Genomic DNA, 20,239 nt, shown 5'->3' with positions numbered 1-20,239 from the left:
GATTCTATGTACCTTTTCTTTTTAAATGTATCTTTTTGAATGTAAGCTCCTTAACAATGTGTAGCTGGCATGATTGAAAGGGGTGGGAGGTGGTGAGGATTGAAGCCTGAAGAGTTCTGGTGCCTTGAGTAGGTAGTGAGTGGCAGTGTAGGACTCAGCCTTTGTCTGTTTCCAAAACCAGTCCATATGTTCTTCTCTCTGGTTCTTGATGCCTCTGCTAAGTGATTCACAGTCATCAGCACTCTTGGTTGTCTGCTTTCAAGGCAGTGTTTTACACGAGCAGTAAACTAACTAAAATAATCAATGCACTACATGAGCAGCTTTTAGTTTCTGTACCCCATAGCATTTAGCATCAATAATTTTCTGAAAGCTCTCTGTTCTTTATACTTATGTATGTGATTTTTTCCTATACATTGGTTCTACATCAAGATATGTATAAAATGAGTGTTCTGCCTTTAGAACATTAAATTGGGGCAATGGGGACTAGATTGTTTCCAGCAAATTTATATACTTCCTGTAGCACCGTGGAGTCCTGACGACTAGAATGGGTTCTCAAATTCTGGATGACTGGAGTTAATTGTGTCTTCACATTGCCAAAATCATGCTTACTTATTGACACACCAGGAAACTTCAAAGAGCTACAGGCAGGCAAATACCTTACTATGTATACTTTATATAAAATAAGCCCCATAGACTAAGTCTGCGATTAAAGAAAAGTTTTCAGAATCATTCAGAAATGTCTAGTTGCATGAGCACAACACATTGTAATATGGTCTCAGGGCCTTATCAGAAGATAAAAACATTAGATTATTTAGCTTGAGAATGAGGAAAATAAATAAGATTGAAAGGAGATTTAATAAATCTTCAAGTGTACCTGGAACATTATTGTATAGACAACATTTTCAAGTTGTTCTTCATATTCAGCGAGAAAAAAAATAAGAGATTAACTTTAGGATAAGAGATTTTGATTAAGCCTACAGAAGAACAGCTTGAGAGTAATGGTTCTGATTTTAGAAAAAGTTACCAAGAGAATAATGAAAGACACTGCAGAAATAAATTATCACCTATTTGAGTGGTTTATTGTTCCGCAATCAGCCAGAGGACTCAACAATTAGCCCAATTCAACAAATATGTATCAACCATTCTTTGTTAAAGGAATCTGCAGATTGATAGAGAAAAGGGACAATAAATATTAACCACTGTGCTGGGCAAATCTGCATATTTGGGGAAATCTAGAGAAGAATATATTGAGGAGCATCTCTCTACTTGCTAGATAAGATGCTGCCCAATTCATGAATTGCTTATAAAGCCAATTCCATTTTAGAAAAAGAGTTTAAGTTGAATATATCATTGGAGATGTATCATTGGAGATGACAAGAAAAAGGTAATTTTGGTTGACAAAAAAGTGGTGTGGTGTGGTGCATGGGCCTGTGTTTGACAATAGGAGGTAAATTCTGATTAAAGGAATGATATAAGCAAAAAGGCAGAAATGATTTACTTGGAAGAGAAGGCAATTTAGTTTACTGGAAGTGTAGAGGAAGCTGATGTGAATTGTAGATGAGCTGTCCTAGGGAGAGAATTCAGAGAGAAAGGGGCCAAAGAGAGAACTTGGATGAAGTCAAAAGGAGAAAAAGAATCAAAAGGAAGATGCTTGAATTCTATTCATTGATTGATTCACTTTTTCAACAAATATTTGCTGAATACTTGTTATGCGACAAGCACTAAAGTTACAGGTGACTAAATATTTCCCATCTTCATGGAGTTTAGAGTCTAGGGGCAAACAACATTGATTACATAATGATGCAAATGGACACAGAAGTACAACTGGAATTAATGCTGCAAAATAGAGGAGCTGTTGGGAGAAAAACAGCTTAGGGTAGTTGAGGGAAGGGGAAGTCCTTGGAGGGTAAGTCCTTTAAATATGTGCATGACATAAACATAAATGCATTTAGAAAAAAAAAAAATCACCAGTGGTCCAGTGTAAGGAGTAGATGACAGAGGGGCAGGCCAGATGTGAGAGGTGAATTAAGATGTTCTTTCACTATTCCAGGGATTGATTAGGGTAGCTTGGTCCAGAGTTGTGGCTAAGAAGATAGAGAGAAGTGAACAAAAAAGGACCTAGTTTGAAGACTAAATGAAGATATATTGGAGAAGCAATAACAAGATTTGTTGCCAGAGTTGATGGAAAGGTTGAAAAAAGGTCATCTCCTAGATAGATACCTGTCTAGATATCTGGTTTGGGCAATTGATTGGGTGGTGGTTCCATTTAGAGACATGGCAACTCATGAAGAGACTGGTTTCCAGAGGTACATCATGAGTTCAATTTAGGAAATTTTGAGTTTGAGCTGCCTTTGAGATTTCAAGTTTAGAGTCCTTTGAGAGTCCTTTAGAGTCCTTTAGAGAGTTCTTTAGAGTCCTTTGAGATTTCAAGTTTAGAGTCCTCTAATAAAGGATTGTTAGAGGGGGAGAAAAAGCCAGAAAGGACAAGAAGTGGCAACTTTGTCAGAGTGTAAGGATGAAGAGATTTATCAAATACCATCTTCATCTGAGTCATACATGTGAAAGGACAGAGGACTCTAGAGTCCTTGGATATATGAAATTGAAGCTCAAATGGTCTGGGATTAAAATGTAAATATTCACATCTCTTATGTGAGAATATAATTAAACAATATAAATGAGATCACCCAGGAAAACGTTTGAACGTTTGTATAGAGTGAGGGAAGAGGAGGCCTAGAGTCACACTTTGAGAAATTCTAATAACTAATAACTGGGTTAGAAGATAATGATCCTGTAATTCTCTTCAGGGTATTACTGAGCATTAGAAGGAAAATTCTAAGACTGCAGTACCACAGATGCTAAGAGAAGAGTATTCAAGAAAACAAGGGGGCTTGTTCTGCTGAGAGCCAGCTAAGGTTTAGACTAGAATGCTTGTTGGATCAGCTTAGGGTAAGAGTGGAGACTTCTTCAGGAAAACCTTCTCTTATCTCCCCAAGCTTAATTAAATATACCTTCATCTGGATTTCCATTGAGGTATGAGTTTATTCTGTTACACACCTGCTATTTTTATTCAAAATTACAAAGGGTGGTCCATTTCCCTTCCTATGGAAGATAGGGGCTGTTTTTACACAATTAGTTCCTCAGAAATTGAGTAGTTCTTTAAAAATGTGAAATGTTAAATATTCGTTGAATTCATGAGTAAAACATAAAGGATTGTTAGAGGGGGAGAAAAAGCCAGAAAGGACAAGAAGTGGCAACTCTGTCAGAGTGTAAGGATGAAGAGATCTATCAAATACCATCTTCATCTGCGTCATACATGTGAAAGGACAGAGCACTCAGGCTGCAACAAGGGTCTTCCCTCCAGAACATTCTGTTTAGGAGCCCAAGTGTAGTTATTCAACTGCGATTAATTGGTATCCTTTTTAAATTTTTCTCTTTTTCTTTTTTCAACCAACCTACACTATATCTCTATCTGTGATGTCTCTGTAGATATCAGATGGCTTTGCTGAATGACATAGTTAAGAGCTATCGATAAGTAACCCTATCTTTAGGTCCTGCTAAAAGCAAAGATTTGCTTTTCTAAAACCTGAATGAAACTCACCCTTGAAATCAGTAGTAAATGAGCATCTAGTAAGAAGAGCTAATAACCACATGTTGTACATTTAAACTTTAGAAATAAAATGAATTACCTTTGTCTCCCTCACTATCAAATGAAAATTTCCTTCTTCGTAGCTTACAGTTGTCTCCTTCCGAATCATTCACAGACTGTGATCGTAGTAAGAGATCAGCCTTTGTTAATGGACATGAAGATAAAATGGAAGATTATTCAATTTGAACATAATATATTATCAGTAAGTTCTTTACTATGTCACATCATTTCCACCACTTGAGACTTAATTATTAGATTGCAGGCAAATAGCTACAATACTTTGCTTCTTGGTTGTCTCTAAATTATAAAATGGTCTGATAGAATAATTCTAGTAGTTTCACCATCTGATGAGGAAATCATAGTTGTAGAAGTTATTTATCAGAAGTGTTTGGGGATAATGTTGTCAACATGTAGAGACAACATATTCTTTCATGTGGAATGTATTTTATGTAACTTGGTAAAGTTAAAATAAAAATAATAATTTAAAAATTGCAGAATCTGTATTACTGCAGAGAAAAAAGTAAAAGTTAATTATAACTAGCTTGATGTTTAAATACATGGTAATGATTGCAAAGTTAAATTTCACAGCAATAAATATAAGGTTAAATTCAATGAACACTGTGCTTTAGGCATTTTATTATTTTGTTATTGTATTCCCTATTTTTGTATTCCCTATTATTGTTTTCCCAGTTCTTCCTTCTTTCCTCTTTGGAAAATATTATCATTCTTGTAATAAAAATGGAAGCTCCCAAATAAGTAAAACCAATGGAAGCACCTGTTTTATTTGGTTGCTGCTTAAACTTTTTATGTAAAGATATCTTGTTGTTTTTTAAGGCAAAATCAGAGTGAAGTTGGTCACATGAAACCGAGATCTTAATAAGGTACTGAATTCATTAAAAAAAAAAACATATGCATTTGATAACTTGAACCTCTTACCATCTAGGTATTTTTCAACTTCTCAGTATTTTGAAAAGAAGCAATTATCTGAGCTGATGCTTCAGGTTATTAAATGGTACCCTGGTGACTTTACAAGCTTATCCTTTTTTCAGTCTTTCACAGTAGTTGGGAATGACTGTAACTCTGGGAAAATAAAATCTACTAACTATTGGCTTGAGAATTTTTTCTCCCAGAGAGCATATTAGTTAGCATAAAACAAACAAACAAACAAACAAACAAACACTTGAAAGTGTCAAAAGCCCCAACATTTGGTTTCTGGCAAAAAGCTATTTAGAATCAGAGCTGGGGTAATGGGGTTTTGGGGAGAAATGGGAAGGAATAAAACTAGTGGTAAATTGTAGGCTGCAATTCTGTATCCTTAAAATAGTGGTAAGTCATAAAGAGACATTTTCATAGGAGAAGAGAGTGAGGGTTACAATAGCTACACTAATTTTGATTTGGGTTGAAGCCTGATTAATTTATACTTCTGTGATTTAGATATTGTGTGACATGCAGACCTAAACTTGAATGAGTTTAATATTTTCCATTATTTGAAAAAACCTTGCTAGCCAGTATGTGAGGTAAGTAATAGCTGGGAGAATATTTTAACCCCTGTGTAAAATAAACTCTTCTCGTTGACTTTCAACAGCCTAGGATGACCCATTTCCTACAAAGAACTGGTATGCACAGTATAAACCAAGTCCATTTCAAATCCAGTGTGTCAACCAGGATTTCTTGAAAGGTCAAATTTAATTGACCTCCTTAAAGTTATTCAGTGTATTTGAAAGTAATTAGAGGGAATTCCTTCCCTCTAATTTATAAATTTCAGCATGAAGTTGGCTTTTCCAATTCAGAATTGGTAAAGTTTTGTTACATTTTGGTTGATCTTTCAGAAGTATTTTGGTGATTCAAGAATAAAATAAAGTGTCATAAGTATAAAAATAAGCAAACTTAACATATACCTTTGCAGTTTCATGTCTTAGGTTAAAAGTCAACTCTAGGTTTGTGAGAAAATGATCAGAAAACTCGGGGTACATATCCAAAACTTCTAGCAAGTCTTCTCTCTGGATCTTATGCAAGTCACAGTATGTGAGAGCTCTCACATCTGCGTTAGACTTTCCAGGTTTAGCATAAAGATGAACCATTTCTCCAAATATGTCGTTTTTTCCTAAAAAAAAAAAAAAAAAGAGGTAAAAGGAGTCTGAACTTAATGTTTTCTTCCTAAAAGTACAAGAGGACCATTGACCAATCCTTCGACCAAGGACTTCAAATGGAAAATCCCACGGCCAACAGACACTTGGGCAGCAAAATTCCAGTATACTCTACTGACTGCTCAGTCACGTCTGTTTGCTGAGTGGAATTTTACCTCTTAACATACTGGTTCTGATATAATTCCTATTATTATTTCTGGTTTTTATTCTTTGGCCAAGCTTCTAGAAATGCAGCAAACATGATTTTAGTCTGCTCTGCCCTGTATGGCTAGCAAAGGGTCTTGCCATATAGTAGGTGTGGTTTAATTTTGTCAATCGAGGAATTTGAAAAAGGTGGCAGTGGGACAAATTCACAAACTTTCTATCTCAAGATGGTCTGGGGGTGGGGGGATGCCAAGCACGGGGGTAGAGTGGAATGTTTCCAACACTAAGAGAACTAGGAGTATAATTTGATTACTCTGTTCCCTTTAGTAATCACTTTTAGATTTCCCCATGATGTATTTGTGTAATTGTTTAATAAATCTAGTTTTATTTATAGTCTTGCCTTTTTACCAAATGGCCTTTATTCTCCAAGTGTGGTCCTTCTTGTTTTCTTGCAAACCGAGATTATTTCAGTATCCGGCTTCTGATGGGTCTGCTTCATCTCCTCAGCCTACTCATATGCCACCTGCTTTTCCAGGATTTGTTCAATAATGAGGATGATGACAGTAACAACAAATGCTTATTGAGATTTAAGTAGGTGCCAGGCACTGTGTAAAATGCTTAGGTGAATTATCTCATTTAATCCCTAAAATAACCTCATAAAGAAATTACTACTTATTATTTAAATATTATGACTATGGAAAGAAGATTAAAGAGGTAAACTGATTAGGTCAAGGTCACCTACTTAGGTGGGTGAAGGGAAGGAAAGAGTGTCCATGATTAAATCCCTTCCATTATGACTTTAGTCAAAATTTTTTCACACTTGGTATGTCTAATTTCCTTCCAATATTTTACCTGAACGTCATGGCCATTCAGATTTTTCTGTCTCTGAATATCAAGACACTTAAAAACTATGGAATACATGCTTAATAATTACTGATAAATTATTGATCATATGACTTCTAAAGATTGTCAGTGGTAGTGTAAAATGGTCCTTTCTTATGTATATCATGAAGCTTCTTTTCAGATTTAGAAAAAAACTTTCTGGAAATGCTACGTTGATGGACAAGGTTATATATACCTGACTATGGAAACTATCAAAGAGTTTTTTAAACAATAACATTCCAATTGGTCAAAAATATCTGTAATGTTCTTATTTTAAATGTGAATTTAATGGGGAGAAATCAGAGCATATCTCTATGACAAAAATTGACATGGAAGAGAATACATTACCTTTTTTTTATATATATATAAATACCTCACTTCAAAAAAAAAAAAACACCTCACTTCAAACATGGAATGAATAATCATAATTTGTGAGGATTTTAGGTGCAGATTTACATGGAAATGGGGACAGAAAAAAAGATTCTTGAAATTCTTTAGTTTTAATACTTCAGTGTAGATATTATCAAAGAAAAGCTCTCAATTAAATTCAGCATGAGCTTTGCATTTTAATTAGTTTACATGACTGTAAATGAGAAAAATCTAAGCCAATCGGTAGTGTACTGCTTAACTACACTTTAAAATTACTTTTTTTATAAGGCAGGAGAGCTTGTTACCTCCCTGTAGAAGCTGGGGCAGGCTGATTCTAAGATCAGGAATGCAATGAAGCATGCTTCTTTCCTAGCAATGTATAGAGCAAAATATTAAGGCCAAACCTGGTGAAAGTCCAAGTTTATTATGTAGCTGCCTCCTGATTTATGTTTTCTTTCTTTGTCTGCTTGAATTGTAAACCAAACTGTGTGTTTTGTCAATTTGGGATTTAAAGAAAACTGTCACTATAACAAAATTATCAAGATATATAGGAATTACTCAAACTTCTTCATCCCGTGCTAGGTCATACTCTGGTTCTACACAGCAGCAAAGAAAACAGACAAGATCCTTGTCCTTTTTTGGATGTTAACATCAAGAATCTAGTGAAAGGAAATTGCTGATCTTTTTTTTTTTTTTTTTTTTTTTTTCAAATTGTTGATCATGTTCATTATTTAAATGGACCTGGATTTAATCCAAAGGAAAATAAAGAAGTGCCTATGTTCACAACTATTGGGGGTGGGTGTTCCCATGGGAGGAGTGAGGCTTAAACATCCTGATGAGGGTGTGGGGGAGAAAAACTGATCTTTCTCTCTGCTCCTTTCCTCTTTCACACTGTTCTAATATTCCAAAGAAATCCTACAAATTCACACTGACTAAATTTGGTTTTGAAGAGACAGATTGGACAGATGGACTTTCTTTTGCACCCGAAGCGGTTTAATTTACTAGTGAATTTAATCTCCTCATCACCTTTATCCCTGACTGCTAAGTTCATAGCTCTCTATATGACTTAGATAAGGATTCATATAATTCCATTTGATGGGATACAGCAGGTAAAAGCGAAGAGCGAATAGATAAAATTTATTTATGAAATTTAGTTTATGACAAGGCATTGGCATATACTAGCAAGAACCTTACAATGTATACATTTATTTAAGGTGTTAAGGGATCCACATGAATCCAAGGTTCTCCAACACGAGAAGAAAAATGTTGACTGTTTTCATATATTTGGCCTCAAACACTTAAGTAGCTGCCAAGAACTAAAGAGAGTCATGGAAGTATTTACACATCAGAGCAAAAGTGAGAGAGTATGAAAATGTGCTTTCTGCAAGGTCAGTTTGACTGGGATTGAATTTTAAATAAATTAAAATGACCTATCATTCTTGAAGAGTACTGACAAATAAATGGATCCATCCTGTTTTCTATCATGTTAAGCTACGTATTGCCCCAACTAATACCTCAATTTGTCACCATCAGTTCTGAAACACTCACCTAGAATAGCTACCACAATGTCATCTTTGAGTATTTCAATGGAGCCTCTGGATAAGAAATAAAGTGCAGTGAGAACATCCCCACAGTGAACCAGGGTGTCTCCTGGAGGTGCGTGGGTCGTCTTGAACTTCATTGCCAAAGCTCTAAGGCAACCTTTACTTGCCCCCCGAAAGGCTTTGCAGTTTTGCAGCAAAGTCTGGTTGAGATGTAGGCAAATGTCAGCTTGTAAACATTCTGGGAAACCCTTTAGGACCTGGGGGAAAAAAATAAAGAGTTTCATACTACCAGTGCACAGGGTACCTCCACCTGAGAAATAAAGTATATTTCTTGCTCACAGAACTGTGGGTGTAGTCATTGTCACACGAGTTCTTACAATGCTTCTACCTCGCCTACCTCAGTGAATAGTTGGTTTGCTAAACATGTCAGAATTTTAACTCAAAGACTTGTTCTCTGAATTAACTGCAGGCATTCAGACTCAACACAAATGCTGTCTCCTTACAATGTAATGCCTATGTTTCACATTGCTGCTTATTCCCTGCCTTTTGTGAGATAGCACCATACTGTGCACATATGGAATGCAAATGTGACAATTAGTAAGACGTAACTAATGAAAGGTGGTACAGCTAGAAAGACAACCTTTTGAAGGAATCTCAAGTCAATTTGGATTGCTGTCTCTGGTATACTTCTTAATTAGAATTAGTAAAAATAGTGATCCTGAAATAGCTATGGTATTTGTAAATGTCATAGACCAGAGAGTCCTCTTAGCTAACAGGACTTGGAATATTTATGTTTCCTATATACACCATTAATACTAAATATTTTGATAAGCACTGAAAATAGAGAAAGTGAAGGAGAATAGCAATATTTAATATTACTTAGTATTAAATAGATATTTAATAATAATATCTAATTTAATAATATATTAAAAGTATGGGTATGTTTTCAGAAATGTAAATTGTGCCAAGAGTTTACAATGCAAACTTAAAGCTTCTAATAACACTACTGTTTTGACAACTTATTCAGTGACTAATTTAAACCTTACAGAAAAGATTAAATAAAGTTTGTGACAAGTGTCACTCAATTTAGACTGAATAAAATTCTGCATTATTTTATAAAATTCCTAGTATACAATGGGCCAAAGACATTCAACTCTTGCATCTCTGTGTGTGTCTTAGCTATTTTGGGTATCATATCTAGATTTTAATTTTCAGGTTGACTTTCCTCTGTCAGTAAAAATAAATCCATTAAATGTGCTTTGGAGTAGAAGGGAGAGGCACTACATAGTGCTTAATAGTGTAATTCCAGGATTTCCTTAATTTTGATTCAACCTTGCTACTGCTATTCAATATAGCTAAAAGTCATCATGAATTAGCTGTCCAGATAATTGGAATGCATATGATCCATAGAGGAACTTCAAATGAGCCCATATTTGCATTAACTTACACTTATGTCTATTGGAAATGTTAAAGCAGCCCACTGGTACACTGCTTCTGTAGGACCCCTGTGTGAGGCAATCAGTCAGACAGGCAAGGTATCATACAAACGGATCAAGGAGAGACCGAAACATGATAGCTACTACCTCCAGTCTTGTTTCCTTCATTGTGAAGTCACCCACAGAAATGGGTCAAAGGTGTTTTAGAGGAAAACCCACAGAATGTGGGTTCTGGTGGTGAATTTGCCACAGGCTGACACTTGTGCAAGTCACTTCATCTATCTGTGTTTCTTTGCCAGAGAATAATCGCTTTTTCGATTTTGAAATTTGTTGTAAGTTACCAGTCAATAGCGTGCCAATTTCTAGACACTGTATACCCAGCCCACACAGCTGCAGGAACTCAGACATCTATCCTGAAGTGTCTATATTACCTGGCTCAGACCCAAAATAAATGAGCCGTCCTCTTCTCTGAATTCCCGGCACTCTTCTGAAACTTCTGTCCTTAACTCTATCTTTCAGACTTTTTCTATGAGACTTGACTCCTACCAGATTTCCTACTTGGACTAAAGGCCTCTCCAAAAGGATGAACTGCCTAGTCTTCACCCTTTTCTGCGTTTGAGAGCTGGGGTGTTCTTTTCCCACTCTGTCAGATCCTAAACAACTCAGATCCTCTCACAGAGCTGACCCTCTGGTAGGTCGCTGACCCCTTCTACTGGTTTAGACCATCAACATGGGATTCTTTTACAAGTGATGCTACACTGGAAGTAAGCAAGGTTTGCACACTTTTTTTTTCTGAAATGGGGCCTCTTTGTCTGGGGGTGCTATAGTAGGAAAACCCCCAGTTTACTGGTCTTCCTGCATATGATCTACTTTCCCTCCTTGAAGCCCACTGTTGTAGTCTCAGCATAATTCTGAGATGTACCCATATAGATAAAAATGTAAGGAGCATCACACCAAGTAACAAGTTAGATAGATCTATTTTTTCCTTAAGATTTGGCTATAAAAATGTACAAAATGCATTTTATATTTCACATAAATGGGGAAATGACACTTTCTTTATAGTAGTTGGAATGAGATTAGTGAGCTTGTAGCTGCTATTTCTAGCATTTTCCTGAAGTTCCTCTGTTATACTTTCTGAGTATAGCCTGCTTATAAAAGGAAAAATTATGTATGTGTGTGGACACATGTGCACAAGGGTGTGTATGCATGCTTTGAACTGGAAGGTAAGATGAGACAGAGGTAGGGGTTACTCATTTCTCTGTTAAGATGGCCTATGGAATTAGATAGGCATGGCTGAAGTTCCAGTTCTGACACTTCCTAGTTGTGACTTTGGTTAATTTAAATTTTCTTGAGATTCAGTTTCTTCAATTGTAAAAATAATTTAATAATACCTACTTCACAGGGTTGCACCATAATTAAATGTGATAATGTATGTAAATTATCCCATACAATGTAGCTGTCCCTAGCTTACTTCTGACTTTTTCTTTTCTTCTTCTTGTCATACATATTTATAGTTCTTGAAGAACTAATAAGTTCTCTTTAGCTAGAAAATGAGAAACACAACACCCATTATATTCTCCTTGATATCTTTGGTGAATAGAAAATTCACCACTAAGTTTTTTGTTCTTTGCCTCAACAGAATTTAAGGTAACTTTTGTTTCCTGTTCTTTGTGTTAAATGTTTTGGCTTACTTGCACTTAGGTTTTCACTGTGAGTTGTCTTAAATTCTTTTTGAAAGTAGGCAGCTATGAAATCAATATAAACATGTTCTTGGAATGCCAATTCCAAGTTATTCTTAGAATAACTCACCAAACCATAAAGGGTACTTGGGAAAGTTTTTCAACAGTATTCTTTCCTCAAATGTTCTTAAGTGTCATCTCCTAGTATTTTTCCTATCAGATATGATACCCATTGGAAAGAATGGGTTCAACTTGGAAATATCACAGAGTTTCATGGAGAAGTCTTTGCTGGCCCAGAGAGAAGATACACACACAATGGCATGAAGGACTTATCTGGATTAAAGAATTCTCCTGTGGCGTTAGCCCTTCACTAACTTAATTTTCTTAAGCTAGTTACATAGATCACTCAAGTAAAAGTCAATAGCAGTTAATATTTAGTAAGTGAATCTCTTATTAGCCCAGAAGATTAAATGTCCTACTTAAGTTAGCTTTGGAATCTGGGGTATCCCTAAGTAAAGGGATTTTAAAAGCAGAATTAAAAGAGAGGGATTATAGAGAATTAGAACAGAAAAACATTGGAAAGGGTGAGGAGAATGGGATAGGTTTAAGTAGTATTCATCCAAAACACCCATTTCTGTTAGTCTCAGCTGTGTTGTCTTCCTTCCTTCCTACTCATTATACTTTTTTTTCATCAGGTTTTGTTTCTCTGCTCAACTACCTGACATGGAACTTCTCATTCAACAGTCAAATATTAGCATTCCACCAGGCCTACCAGATCTGGTTATAAAGAGCAGGAATGTCAAGTACACAGGTACAAATGAAGACACAGCTGGTTTAGTGATTGTTATAATTTATATTTCCACTACACTCTATACAACCCTTTTGTCTGTCAAGTTCCAAAGCTCTGAGGGTACACAGCACCTTTCATCGTGTCTGGAGCCATAATTTATTGGGTTGATTTGATTTCAAAGACCCAGGAGCATCACCCAGAATCAGGATCATAGCCTGCAGCTTGGAAAAGTAGCTCTCATTCTTTTACTAAATATGTAATAAGTATCTACCTTATACCAAGCACTATACTAGGCATGGAAGCATAACAATGAAAAAATATGTTCTGACCATATACCTGATCCTTAAGCCTTTCTCTAAATGCCCAGATTAAAAATATGTATGTATGCATGTTTAATCATATATATATTTAATTGGGTATAATAAATATAAAAGTATATATTTAATCAGAATTTTCCACAGTTTGCTTTGCATGGACATTTATAGTACACATTTGGACACTTATAGTCCTAATTGTTGTTCAAATGAATCCTCAATATACAGTTAATTAAAGGTGAATGAGAAGTTCAATTTAACTTTTCTAATATTTGCAGTTATGCTGGATTTTTAAAACTTCCTGACATTCCAGAAAATTTTTTCAAGGCTGATAAAAATCTCATGTCTTTATGGTATAAGGTCATGTGACTATTTTATAAATATAAAGCTAACTTTCCTTTCCTTGACTTTATGTGAATAAAACTCTTCGGGAGCCTCAACTTTATAAGACAAATGAGACAGTCTTTTAAGTGAGTTTGAAATGCTTTCTGTGATTGCTAAAAGCAATCAGCCCTATAGCTTAGTACCAAAGGACCCGAAATTTAAGGACATTCAAACAAGAATAACTTAACAACTACACAAGATAGCATTATTAAATCAAACTAAATAAAACTCCCTGAAGAAGTTGTACAAAGAGAGAGAAAAATTGAAATAATTAACTATCCCATAGCAAGCACCTATCAACATGATCAGATATTAATTCAGAAGAACTTAATTTTATACTAAACTTCCCTCAAATGTGTATCTGCTGGCACACACGTAGTGGAATAAATAGTACAATATCATTAATATTTGCAATTTTGCAGTGTGTGAATTCAAATTTTCTCCATACTGAGCAATGAACACAAAATTTAGAAAAGAATGGAGGCTGAGGTTAATGCCTGCAATTTCTGATTTGATATGAGTGTGCTCATCAAAATGGTATTTGTCTCATTTACTTTTTAATAAGTAGATCCTTAAAATAAACATATATACTTATGCCAATAAAACAATCATGGTACCTATTTTATGTATTAGGGTTTCAATGAAAAAAATAAATTTGGCCCAGGTCTATGACAATTAGAGAAATGTGTCCTGAGATTCAGTCAGTGGAGTCTGAGAAGAATCTTAATAAATATTAATTAAGATTATTATTATTGTTTTTTACATGAAACTACTGTATCATCCTTCAAGGTAGGGGCCTACTTTCTTTAGAATATTGCTCTGGAAATAGTTCTTTTATAATTAAATTACAATACAACTTTATCTTTCAACAGTAACTATATATCCTGTGGGTAGGGCAGGTGATTTATAGCCTTAAAACCATGAATTTCTTCTGTGCCCAGCAGTTTAAGATTTTCTTTTATTCTATGAACCTTCATGCTCCTGGCTCCACCTGATGTGATTAAAGAAAGGCAAAAGTTGCAAGAGAGAAATTTGTTTCCTCATTCAACTTCTACCTGTATGCTGATAGATAAGGATTTTCAAATAAAGTTAAATATTCATAATATACTGACAATAAACTCCATTATTCTTTCCTCACATTTAAGACACACGGCTTCAATGTTTGCTGTCTCTTAGCTCGGGTTGCAAAATGCTCTTTTATGGTGGGTACACTTTCTAGCTTCCGTTAGAAGAGCATCAACAATGGAGTTTTTCACCACAATTCTCTCCAGAGACCATCCATGTTTTTTGAAACACTCTATTTACTTTAGAAAGCATCAAAATATATTTTCTTATGGACACCCCCATCCAGATAATATTGGAAAGTTGATTTGTGTTATAATGAGTGGTTTCTGATTTGTTTCACTTAGTGTAGCTGTAGAGGGAGATATTCCTAAAGGCAGGCTGAGAAGGGCACCATGAGGAAGGCAGTCTGAGTGTGTTAAATGATTCCCCTAAACAGCAAATTAATCATACGAACAAGTTTGGTAACTATGATAACTGACACTAGGAAATTTTCCAAGAAAATTCTCTGGCTCATTAAATACACTTAGATCTTGACAAATTAGGATTAATCAAAACACAAATTAATACTCCCTATGAAACACTAAACCTCAAGTGTGATTATCAAATAGATGATGCAAGTAACATATTAAATCTTCAGTCTCTGCCCTAGAGCACAACCTTAATATTTTATAGCATTTTCTGATTCTGAGAAAATCATTGTTTGCCATGTGGGCATTCATCATTTGGTAAATCTTTACCACTTACAAGATACCAAATCTTGCTTTTTGTTGTTTTTAATAGCTAAGGTATTCCCTAATTTTGAGGTCATCCCAGATCATATTATTGCTACGGTTATGGTTCATTGTTAAGGAATGTTTTTCATGTTTCCTTGGGGATTTTTCATGTTTTTTATGTTTTTCATGTTTCCTTGGGGGTTACGTGTTTAATACATCTACATCATGTTCAATCAGTGGTCATGATAGGTGGGTTCTTTTAGCAGTTTTAAGCATTTAAGTATACATAGCCCTAGTCTGAAGCTCAAACTGCTTTGCTATCTGCTTTCTTATTTTACCTTCACATGGCTAATGAGAATGAGGAATTATTTTATTGTATAGGAAGGGTATCGTATCTGGCCAGAGTGAAATATTATGCAATTCCTCACGGGGCCTTTATAAGCCTTGAGAAAATTAACTAATTTTCTATGTGTAACTTTTGAACATTTATCACATGGTTACATCATTTAGAAGCAAATCATGAACAGAATAAAAACTTGCCACACACAGACATGGAAAACAACATAATAAATCCTGAACTGATTTTGGTGTAAGTAAAGATTCCCTAAAAAATGAAACAGTCCTTCCTCTTGCCTTTTCTTGTCTCTCTGGCAGCTCTTATGACTGGTTCACAGCATGATATGTGAGATGTTTCTCTGCTGTTTCAGAAGGACACTCAAACTTTAAAGTGACCCCAATTAAGTCAGGGCCAAGGATGAGTTGGAGTGTGGGTAATGATGAGTAGGCAGAGAGGATTTATTGCTTTTATATACATGTCCTTGTTACCGAGACTCTGGAGTTCTGCTAATTCAGCAACAGCCTGACTTAAAAAGGATTTATAATATAAGGTCCCAAGACGAAGTCATGGAACCCACAAGGGTCTCTAAAGGTAATAGGAGGAATCTGGTAACTGAGAAACAATTTCAGGACCTTCCCCTCAATCCAACTCCTTGAAAGAGGGAGTGAGGGAAGGCATTAACAGAATATAAATATAGTGGGATCTGTTGGATGCTTTGCAAATACCTCTATCCAAATGGATTGATTGTAAATGACATGAGCTTGCTCACAAAGAAAGGAAAAGGGGGTACAATCTTCCAGGTAATGAAGAGAATGATTTAAGTACCACTTTGTACTTGATATGCCGTCGTGAATTTAAATCTACTTTTATGTTTCAGAAACATCTCTCATATGATCACATTTTAGAATCAAATATTTTGATTGACTTGTCAACTTTATATAAGGAATAGAGAGTGGTGATAATCCCATTTTTATATGTGAAAGGTGACTCATAAAGGCAGTAGGGAATTTATCTGTAGAAGAACTAAGACTTCAAATTTATTTATTTATTTTTTTAAAAGATTTTATTTATTTATTTGACAGAGAGAGATCACAAGTAGGCAGAGAGGCAGGCGGCGGCGGGGCGGGGGCAGGCTCCCCGCTGAGCAGAAAGCCCAATGCAGGGCTCAATCCCAAGACCCTGAGATCATGACCTGAGCCAAAGGCAGAGGCTTAACCCACTGAGCCACAAAAGCACCCTTAAGACTTCAAATTGAGTCTAGGATTCTATCAACTATTTTGACTTGCCACAGCTGTCCATTAGATTGGATTTCTAAACTAGTTCCCAATATGCTCCCTATTCCTTTGATTTATTGGGTTTTATCAATAACTAACAAAGAGTAGAAATGTAGCATAAGTGTCCTTTTCACTTTGTATCAGTTAGGGTGTTTGTTCCTCAGAAAGGTTAGGGCCAGACCCCAATTCTAATTCTAGAGAAAGTGATGACTGTATCAACAATTGTATAATTTTTTTTACAAAATAGGAGAAGCTCCCAAAATAGTTGAAGTTCTTTTACTAACAGATTCCTCTTCCATAAAACGTATTGATTCTTGCTGCCCCAGCACTCTGAATATTCCAGATATTGTCCCTACACATTTCTATTCCACCAACTGAATTTCAAACCAGCTGTGTACGTTCTGAAACTTATTTATGCTGGCCGTACTTGTTAGTGGAATTATATAATTTAATCATATTTTACATAAGAGGGTAAACTATGTGTAAAGAAAAGAAAACTGGTTTCCCTCCTCCCCAATAAAGCTAAATGTTTTGGAAAATCTGAATAAAAGATGACTCATTTTAAATACTACAAATACAGATTTCTTCTACATTAAGTGTAGGTGCTTAAACATTTATAAAAGTAGAAATGTTATGTAGTTTGTTAACTCTGACTATAATCCAAATAGAAAAATATTAAAAAGTGACGAGAAAGTCAGAAATACATGGAAATTAAGAACAACACTCTATGATAACCTTCAGATCAAAGAAGAAATAATGTAGCAAGCAATAAAAGGAGAACATGTCATATCAAAACCCATGTTACCACAGAAAAGCTTGTATTGAAAGCAGAATGTATAGTTTTAACATCTTCATTTTTACAGAAGAAAGACTCAAACAAAAAAAGACCTTAATACAGAGACACCTGGGTGACTCAATCGGTTAAGCACCTGCCTTCAGTTCAGGTCATGATCCCAGATTTCTGGGATCAAGTCCCACTTTGGGAATCCCTGCTCAGCAGGGAACATGCTTCGCCCTCTGCCTGCCACTCTCCCTGCTTGTTCTCAATCTCTCTGACAAATAAATAAATAAAATCTTAAAAAAAAAAAGACCTTAATACTATGTTAAAAATAATAAGACAAAAAGAAATAATGAGACAATCCATAGAAATAAAAAAAGGGGGAATTAATGAAGGCAAACTCTGGAAATAAAAAGAATAGTAACAAGTATAAATTCATGCAAAGGCTAGTTCCTTAAACAAAATCCAATGGAATTTATAAATCTTTCAAAAGCCTGCTACAAGAAAGAAGAAAGAACAAAAATATACCAGTTTAGGAATGAGAAAGCAGATATACCTGTTGATACAGAAAATACTAAGTGAGTTAGAAGAGAATCCTACATTCAATTTTACAACTTTGAAAGCCTAGATGAAATGGATGAATTCTTCACAAAACAGACATACTAATATTGACCAAGGCAGAAATAGAATACATAATTACCATAATAGAGTTAGAATAATGATTAAAGACCTGCTATGAAAACCTCCAGGACCACATGGTTTTACAGATGATTTCTTCCTAACAGTTAAAGAGTGTATAAGTGTATACTAATATCATTATAAAATAGATGCAAAATTCTAAAAAATTTACTAACCAACAAAATCAACAAAGAATCAAAAACTCTATGACCAAGTAGGATTGATTTCAGAAATGCAAAGATATTTTAAAAGTATTAGTCTTAATGGTGAAGTTATTTTTATTGAACTCAGCAATTACTACCCAAAATTGTTTTGTAGAATCTAGTGAACTAAAAATCATGATACATAGTATTTGAAAAGAGAGAATGAAACTATTTCTTTTTGACACTGACATGACTGCATATCTAGACCATATAAGAATAAATACTCAAAGAAATCCTCTCAAACTAAACCAAATTATATTAGACTAAGAAAGAGTTCTATCAGAACACGACAGGGAATATATTAAGGTGGCTATAAGGAAGATAGTTTCACTCTTCATTATTTATAAGCCAGTAAAGATAGAAATGTGTAATATATTTCATTTTCTCAATTGATTATGCTGTATAAAACTTAAAAATGAATTTAACAAGAAATATAAGAATTTCTAAGAAAAAAATTATAACATTTTATTGAAGGAGATTTTACTTTTAAAGATCTATACCAGTGGTTCTCAATCCTGGCTTTGAGAATCAGGACAAGATCTCTTAACTATGTAAAGAAAAGTTGACTAATTGGACCATATATTAAAAAAACAAAACAAAACAAAACAAAAAAAACCTTTTATGAGACTGATGCGCTACCTACTGCGCTAACGAGGCACCTAAAACCTTTTAAATCCAAAAGATATTTTTAACAAAACCTACACATTGAAAAGAGATTGGAAACAAGTTACAATATAGATGACAAATAAAGCATTAGTATCTATAATTCATAAATATTTCTTATAAAATGATAAGAAAAAGGTAACAAGAACTATGCAAAATGCTACTATATATAGGTAATTTATAGAGGAAACATCTGATTAACCATACCTGCTTTTTTATAATGTTTTGACCTCACTGCTTGGTGTCTGCTATTCAATATTAAGCACTGGTTATAGATAAAGCAGACAAAATTAGAGTTAGATTCTGGGCCAAACCTCCCATCTTAGAAAACACAACTAATGCCCCAGTTTCCAGGCATCCACACATAGTGATTCATAGTTAGAACAAGTGAAGGCTAGAAATGGAACTCCATGATTCAAATACAACAATTATACCTATGTGGAGTGAAACTTTGGCTTATCTTCCCACTCTAGTAGGTGTTTCTAGCTACTGGTAACTTTCAGTTCTATGTGTGTTATAGAGCATTCTGATCTGAGAAGATTATCACTAAAGTGGGAAAAAATAAATTAACATCGCTCTAGAGCATGAATAAGAAAGATTCTTATCATTCCTAAGTTGAGTGTAGATTTCTACTGGGGTTGACCCACCTGACCAACAGGAGCCCAAGATGCAAACAAAAAAGAGGGTGTTGTTGTTGTTGTCGTTTTTAAAGACTATCTGCTATGGAAGAGGCAATGATGATTATTTTTTTTCTATTCATACTCATCCTTACGGATAGCAATATATCTAAACCAAGAAAAACAATGAAAATATATGTAAATAAATAATGTGGCCCTATGGCTGTAAGAGCAATTGGCATGGATGAACTTACTTTTGCTTATTTTCAACCTTTAAAAAAAGATTTAAAAAACTCTGACATATTGGGTGGAATACTGACATATCCATTTTACTATAAATATCTAGGCCCCTGTAATATCACAGGTAATTCTTGCATTAAAGAAAACACTGGATTTTTATTTTGGGAGAAATTGTGAATGACTTGATTTCATTAGGTTAGATAAATGTTGAGTTATTCTGATATCTGAATTAGAAGGGACTTAAAGTCATATTTACAAAGAGTATTTTAAAACTGAGATTTGAGGACTCTCTGTATTTTTATTATTGGTTAAACCTGTGTGGAATATTACACTATC

At 34.8% G+C, this 20,239-nt stretch overlaps 1 protein-coding gene across 1 annotated transcript in view; it reads right to left on the bottom strand.

Moving 5' to 3' along the window:
• Positions 1-20,239, bottom strand: part of KCNH7 (potassium voltage-gated channel subfamily H member 7) — a 505,381-nt gene that overhangs the window by 20,526 nt on the left and 464,616 nt on the right. The window contains exons 10-12 of the mRNA XM_059167165.1: positions 8,737-8,989; positions 5,545-5,750; positions 3,687-3,786 (exon numbers count right to left, since the gene is read on the bottom strand). Coding sequence (XP_059023148.1) covers positions 3,687-3,786; positions 5,545-5,750; positions 8,737-8,989 — 559 coding nt within the window. The remainder of the gene's footprint in view (positions 1-3,686; positions 3,787-5,544; positions 5,751-8,736; positions 8,990-20,239) is intronic.

This window comes from Mustela lutreola, chromosome 3, assembly GCF_030435805.1.
Source record: "Mustela lutreola isolate mMusLut2 chromosome 3, mMusLut2.pri, whole genome shotgun sequence".
Lineage (NCBI taxonomy): Eukaryota > Metazoa > Chordata > Mammalia > Carnivora > Mustelidae > Mustela > Mustela lutreola.
The sequence above is the reverse complement of the archived record's forward strand: the minus strand, read 5'-3'. Positions and strand labels throughout refer to the sequence as shown.